General features: G+C 47.4%; 1 protein-coding gene across 3 annotated transcripts in view; it reads right to left on the reverse strand.

Moving 5' to 3' along the window:
• Positions 1-2,671: 2,671 nt before the first annotated feature.
• The window catches only part of KCNAB1 (potassium voltage-gated channel, shaker-related subfamily, beta member 1), a 59,752-nt gene continuing 55,162 nt past the window's right edge, over positions 2,672-7,261 (reverse strand). For all 3 annotated transcript variants that reach the window (XM_009995714.1, XM_009995715.1, XM_009995716.1), the window contains exons 9-14: positions 6,789-6,874; positions 6,058-6,178; positions 5,528-5,622; positions 4,284-4,404; positions 3,712-3,800; positions 2,672-3,057 (exon numbers count right to left, since the gene is read on the reverse strand). In XM_009995714.1, coding sequence (XP_009994016.1) covers positions 2,968-3,057; positions 3,712-3,800; positions 4,284-4,404; positions 5,528-5,622; positions 6,058-6,178; positions 6,789-6,874 — 602 coding nt within the window. In that variant the 3' untranslated portion in view covers positions 2,672-2,967. The remainder of the gene's footprint in view (positions 3,058-3,711; positions 3,801-4,283; positions 4,405-5,527; positions 5,623-6,057; positions 6,179-6,788; positions 6,875-7,261) is intronic.

The following is a 7,261-nucleotide window of genomic DNA, read 5'->3' on the forward strand; positions in this document are numbered from 1 at the left end:
AGAAAAAAACAAACAAAACCCCCACCAATTTATATCTCTGGGAGGGTTTAACTGCCAAACAGGTTAAGGGTGGAATAAGAATACAATTATTATTTTTTTTATAGCATGACTGCTTGAGGGTCTGGGGGGAGGGCTGGCATCCAAAATGAGTGGATTCTTTTTTACAGCATGACTGCTTGAGGGTCTGGGGGAGGGCTGGCATCCAAAATGAGTGGATTGTATTTACTTTGGTAGCCTTATGTGGTGTTGCTCAGTCACTGTTGGTTTTTGTTCTACCTGTTACCAAACATCACCTCAGCAGCAGGGTGTGGGTGGGACTGTCCCACTGTCCCACAGGTGACACAGCAGCACCTGCAAGAACCAACCTCACTGGTCAGCAAAAGTGACAATCCACCATTTATCATTGTAACTTTACAAGTCTTAATAAAAAGGAGGCTTTTTTTTTTGGTCATTTAATTCCTTGTCTCTTCATTGTTAATTTTGTGAAGGGTATGTGGATGGGCAGTCAGGGGGTGCAGGTTTGTCACCTCTTTTGCTGCCAACACGTGCACTCTTTTCACTGGACACCCCCCCTCATGTTGAAGTAACTTGCAGTCAGGACAAAACCTAAACCTGCCAGAAAAATGTTTCTGAAGTGGTTTGAACACACTGCATTGGCTTGGCTTGTTTTTTGTTTTATTCATCTCTAAAGTTGAAAGTAAAAAAAATCTGCTCATTTTACTGGCATTATTTAATTTGAAGAGTGTTAACTTTTTTTTTCCCCTCAGAATAAGTGGATCTTTATGGCCTCTGCCTGCTTTTTTGCTGCTGAAAGGAGCCTTTCCATTTTGTTGGCATAATTCTACTGTCCTTAGCCTGCCACATATAAACGAAATCATCTGTATCTGTTGCACTCTAAGTATTTAGCTCACAGACAACACACCTTTCTGGCCAACTTCTCTCCCTGGTCAGAGCCAGGTCAGCCTGCAGGCAGGGTACTGCCTGCTATCCCAGTGCCCTCAGAGCTTTTGCTCAAAGTGAGGGACAAAGCCATTTCCTTTTCATGAAAGAAGAAAAGATTTGGAATAGATTTTCAATACATTTTTGGATTCCCATGTATGTGAGAAGGAGAAAGCATCAAATGGTACCTCTGGAGGTAAGAAAAGGAACCAGTTTGCTGCTGGGAAGGTAATTATGCTGTTAAAAGCTGCATAATGGGCAGAGCCTTTTGTGCTGCCCAAGAAGCAGAGTTTGAAATGCTTAGCTAATTTTCAGGGTGAAACGTGCAACACTGGGGGACACAGCCCAGAGCAGGGAGTCAGTGCTGGTTTGCACCTCAGCAAGGTGGGACTGGGCTTCTGGAGAGGCTGGTGACAACTGGTGGCATTTCAGTGAACTGTCCAGGGGACGTTCACCCTGTTCAGGCCCAGATATTGTACAGGACAGAGTTTGCCTCAGGAGACTTGACTTGGAGGAGCTCCTGTCAGAGCCAGCCCAGCCCCAGGGCTCTGTCCCCTGCCCAGCCCTGGTTCAGCTGCAGATGTTTCCCTGTGAAAAAAAAAAAAACACATCTCCATTTTTAACACAAACTGTTGCTGTTTTGAGGTCAGTAACAGGGCTCTAGGTGTGAAATGGATGCACAAAATGCTTTTATTGAGTCCAAGCAGAAATCAGAGTCAGCACGTCTGGACGTACAGCAGCAAGGTTCAGTTACAGGTACCACAGCTCAGGGGATTAAATACAGGAGGAGACAACTCAAGGACCAGGATCTGATCCCCTGGCCCCTGAAGGCAGCACAAGCTCTGCAGATAGCCTGGAGCCAAGGGGACTGGGGTCTAAGGGTCCTACCCCTGGGAAGCATGTGCCAAAGGACACGGTTCCATACAAGTGAGAACTACTGAAATCCTCAGAGCATTTTACAAAGCAAACTCACAGGAAAACGTGGCTTGGTTCTTGAGATGGGCAAACTAATAGAGAAGTGCTCACTGTCAGAGGGATGAAGTGCTCACAAAAACCCTACAATGTGTCTGAAAAACACCATGTGTTTACTTACGCCCAGTTCCAGAACAAGTTAAAGCAAAGGTGACCTTCCACCAAAGTACATACCTGGTTTTTCCTGGTATTTGTTAGTAGCTATACATTATATATAAATATCTATATCCTTAAAAGCTCAGGAGTATTGAAATTTGCATTAGCTATGTCTACAAGCAGGCAGAAGTAGAGGCAGGTTTCTACAGATGCAAAAACCTGTATTTTTAACATGGCTTTCTTGATTTAAGGTTTCTGTAGAATTAGGATTTTGCATTGTTTTTATTAACCTGACATGCACGTTTGGTGTTTCTAACAGTGCTCTTCTGGCCTGTACCCAGAAATACTTCCCAGGAGCACTCCACAGCTGAAATAATTGTAGAGTTAGGAGCTGAGCTATCTAATTTCTAACCAATTCTCTGTCCTACATCCTTTACTCAACAGCAAACAAAATCTAGATCATACATTCAGCACAAAAAAAGGGAAACAACCAACAGAGAAGTTGAGCTTGCCCCTTCTATCTGTTAACCTGAAGAAACTTCATAGTTGGGATTTCCCAAATGTGGTTTTATTAAAACCTTAAGTTGTATCTGGCTTTTCTTCATTGAAAAAATAGATCTGTACATCCTTCTTTAATTACCAAGTACCTGAAGGTTAGAAATCATTTTTTTGCTTTACAAGTGTTTTTCACAGCACAAGCATGAGGTGCTAAGAGGAAAGTAAAAATTAATGAATCCAGTCGAAGGTAAGAAAATACAAGATTATTCTTGGTTAGAAGAGAGACCAACCTGTGCTTTTAAATTTCACTGCAGATTAGTAGCCAGAGCACACAGCTGGAAGGCTCCAGTGAGAGCAGACACCGAGCAGCTGAATGATTCTGAAGGCTGGATATTGACTCGGGGCTGTACCTCAGTGCAGAGCACTGGTTAAACCATGCAGTCCAGGGAATCATGCATCACCTTATGACCTGTAGTCCTTCTTGCTGTAGGGCTTGTTGCCCAGAATATTATCTATTTCGTTTACAATATGGGATGTCATCTTTGGGAGGACCTGAGGGCAGAGGAAAACTTGTTGAATCAAGCTGCCAGGGAAGTTTTTTTTCCAAATTTAATCCTGGGTCTTACCAGGTAACACTACCTCTGGGTTCTCTGGGTGACAGATATTTAGACATTCATCTAACACGTTTCTCACTTAAAGGAAAAACTACCACAGTGTCTTTGCCCAGTGAGAGAATCACAGAAGTGCTCCTGAGCTTCACCTGCACAATATTGCTCAGCTGCTGTGGGCAGGGAGCTGGAGGCAAGAGCATCAGAGGAAGCTCTTGTTTGTGAAAAGCAACAGAGAATAACAATGAAGGTGGGTGCAAGGGACACGTGCCCTGCGGGAGACTTGGCACAGAATATATCACATCATGTCCTGGAATCAGGTCACTTGCTTTTTCAGACCCACTAAACCTGCTGATGCTGCTCCCTTGTTGCTGATCTAACTGGCACAGAGGGTGGTCAGTCCTGGTGACACATCAGAGATCTGCTTAATCAATGTGCAGAATGAGAACTGGAAGGTGCCTAAACAAAATGCAAAGTACTAAAACTAAAGAAAGAGTAGGCAGGTGCTAGTCTCAAAAGATGCTGGTGTTGCCCCCCAGAGAGCTGGGCAGCACCCACCCCCCACCACTGCTGAGGTGCCCCCACCACCTGCACTTGCCTGTATGGCTCCAAGGTTCTCTATCAGCTGCTCAGGGTTGGAAGATCCTAGGAGGACGGAGCTCACCCCCTCATTTCTCAGGCACCAGGCTGGGAAAATAAGTCACAAGATGGTCAGGAACGTGGGCTTCACCACAGGGCATTACTCCAGAGCCCAGTGTTTTCCAGAGCCTCTATCTCTAGTTGAAAATTAATTACAACATTATTTGTCTGAACCTTCACTTTATTCCTCCAGCACTACCAGGGAGAAGATGCACCGGTCAGATAAACCATAGAGCAGATCTTCCAGCATTCAGTCTGACCCCGGTCCCTGGCAATTTATTGTCATTATTTGTCTTAATTACAGGGCTTAGTTTTCCCTACCACAAATGGCAGGGCTTCCCCTCTTGGCTCTTGGAGCCACGGATCATTTTTCTAACAGACACGGGTGGTATTTTTCAGCCTTGGCTCTCAGCAGTGCCGAGATAACTGTGACTATAAAAAAAAAACCAACCAACAACTCAAGGCTGGAGGCCCTGGAATGGTTTGTGACAAGAGCCCAGGGCACAGGGAGGTTTGTCCCCTGTCACCTACCAACAGCCAGCTGTGGCAGCGTGCACCCCAGGCGCTCGGCGATGGGCGACAGGTCCTTCAGCTTCACCTGCTGCTTCCTGCCCTCCTCGCTGATGATCTTCTCTTTCAGCCACTGGTAGCACTGGAGGTGAACAACAAGATCTTTAGGCTTCCACCATGGGAAGTTTAAAGCAATTCTAAGCAGCTCTTGGAATGCCACGTCCAGGTAACAGAAGCTGGGAACACAGCCCTTCGCTACCTGAAGTAGTTGCAGCAGGACCAGGAGGTCTCCTGTGAGAGCCCATGTCTGCATCTCTCTGGCTTTACACAACTGGTGGGCTTGATCTGGAACAGTTTTATTTTTGGACCACTGGATCCCATCACAGAGCACAAAAAAGTGAAGTATTGAGTCAACTTGGGAAGATTATGACACCTGCCCCCCCCTAAAAATAAAATAAAATAGAGAACAACTGATCTTGCTCAAGCTTCATTAGGCTGTTTAAGATGTGAAAATTAATTAAATGAAGCTGAGATTTCAGTTCTCTCAGCTCCAGACTTGAAACTTAATTCTGCTTCATCCTCATCGATTCAATTTGGGTCCCTCTTTGCAGTGCTACCTGCTTATCTAGCTTTTACCTAATCTTAATAATATATCTTCTTTGGGGAGGGGGGGAAATCACACGTGCAATTAAATGCCCCCTCTGTAAGCAAGTCAGTGCAGACTGCATCTTTCCTTTAAAGAGCACCAAGCTGGGCAAAAACCAGCACAGGGCCATATGCCAGCCTGCTGGCACTTGTCAGGCAGCACTGCCTTCTGCCCATCAGCTGATACAGGGGCTTAAATACCCTTTTTGTTGGGGTTTTTCCCAAATCTGTGACATTTTAACCGCTCGTCATGATTTTCAAACCATTAGATAATACACGTCCCACAGGCACAATGTGGGAGGAGACCCCACAACCCCCAATAAGAATAAGATCAGGATAATAATGGGAGAAACCAAGTGCTGCGGTGACCCTGCAGTGCTGAACCAGTTAAACCAGCTCGAGCTAACCCAGCTTACAGTGGTGGGGAACCTGAGCACCTTTCTAACCCAGATTCTCCTGCACTTCAGAGTGTGGTTGCCAGAGAAACGGAGCTGGTGCACTGACACAGCAGCACACAGCCCAGCCTTCACACCAGGGACCTGGGTCCCCTTTGCCATTTCCCTGCCCTCACAGAAGCAGCACAGCTACTTTTCTCAAACATGCAACAACAACAAAAATACCTTCAGGGCAGCCCTTGAGCTTTCGGGGACCCCGTTGCCATATTTCCCTGAGATGATCCCACAGGCAAGGGGGGACCACGTCATTGCTCCAACCCCTGCAGAGAGCACAGAGAAGGAGCTGTTAGGGGACTGGGAGGAATCAGAGCTGTACCCAAAATAGGCCTTACCATTAAAAAAAAAACAGAAGCAAAGCAATTGCAGCTTGTTTCTATTGCAGCTTGTTTCTATTGCAGCTTGTTTCTATTGCTGCTTGTTTCTATTGCTGCTGGCAGTCATGTTCAGTCAGTGCCCTCAAGGGCATCAGCAGCATCTTCCTGGAAGACACTGAGAAGCTTATTCATCCCAGACCTTATGGTGAGGGCACCTCCAGCCCCCTCCTGGCCCCTGCTGCAGCCAAGTACCTCAGCTCCTGCCCAGGTACCTCCTACACCCACCCTGTCTCACACCATGGCTTTCCCTCCTGTGTTGGCTCTTCCTGGCAGGGGCACCAGCTCCCACCCATCCCCTCTCAGCCTGCTCCTCAGACTCACCAATTTTGTGATACAACTCTGGCAGCTGAACCTCCACTTTCTCTCTCTGGAAGAGGTGGTATTCAGCTTGTTCACACACGGGTGGGATCATGTTGAACTGCCTGGCAACAGAGTAGGCTTCCTGGAGAGAAGAAATCAGTAGAGAAGACACTTCAGTAAAAGCATCTTGGAGGACATAACCTCCCAGCCAACACTGCTGGAGTTTTGTTGTCCCTTAGCAAGGCCACGCACATCTTAGGGACAACTTCAGCCAGGGCAGGTTCTCAGAGCCCCTTCAACCATCCCTCATTCCAGGGATGAGGTTTCTACCACCTCTCTGGGCAACAAGAAATGCCCTGACAGAGCATTAAGGATGAGCCTGTCCCGGCTCCCATGAAGCTGCTGCCAAGGGCCACATCTTCAATAGGGCATCAGTGGCCACAAGCATGGATAGCACACCAAGAGTCTTGGAGTCAGCCACGAAAAACCAAAATGAAACAGTCCCCAATTAAACGAGCCAAGACACCCAAACCATTAGACCAGCCCATCCTCTCCTAATTAACATCGTGCTCCTTCCAGAACAGGTTTATAAAACTATTGCAGGCGAAAAGGCGCTGGAGGGAGCAAAACACAAAACGCCTCCAGCCCAGGCACACAGGTGTGGTTCAGGTCCCAGGGTGGCTCTCAGCAGACCCAGCAGCAGAATTGTCAGCTCCCTGAAGCTTCAGAGTGGCCTCCCCAGGGCACCTTACCATGATCTCCATGGCGCTCCAGCGGGACGTTCCCCAGTACATGGCCATGCCTTGGTTGATCACGTGCGTCATCGCCCGCACAATTTCTAGGGGAGGGGGCAAAAAAAAGGGGTGAGAACTGCACGGAGGGCAATTTATTTGTTTGTTTGTTTGTTTTCCAGCATCAAACCCTCCCAAAGACACTTGGAAACGCTGAGGACGCCGAGCAGCCTGAGCAGCAGGTGGGAGATGCTGTTTTCTGTCGTGTGCTCCTGCTGGAGCGTGGTGACCTGGGGTTGGGGGGAAACTGGTGGGGGAAACTGGTGGGGGGGAAACTGGTGGGGGGAAACTGGTGGGGGAAAACTGCTGGGAAAACTGCTGGGATAAACTGCTGGGGAAAACTGCTGGGGAAAAACTGCTGGGATAAACTGCTGCCCAAGCTGAGCTCAAGAGGGCAGCACGGGGGAGCAAATAAACCAAATAGGTTTCTTTCC

The sequence above is a fragment of the Chaetura pelagica genome, unplaced genomic scaffold (assembly GCF_000747805.2).
Source record: "Chaetura pelagica isolate M959 unplaced genomic scaffold, ChaPel_1.0 scaffold394, whole genome shotgun sequence".
NCBI classification, from domain to species: Eukaryota; Metazoa; Chordata; class Aves; order Apodiformes; family Apodidae; genus Chaetura; species Chaetura pelagica.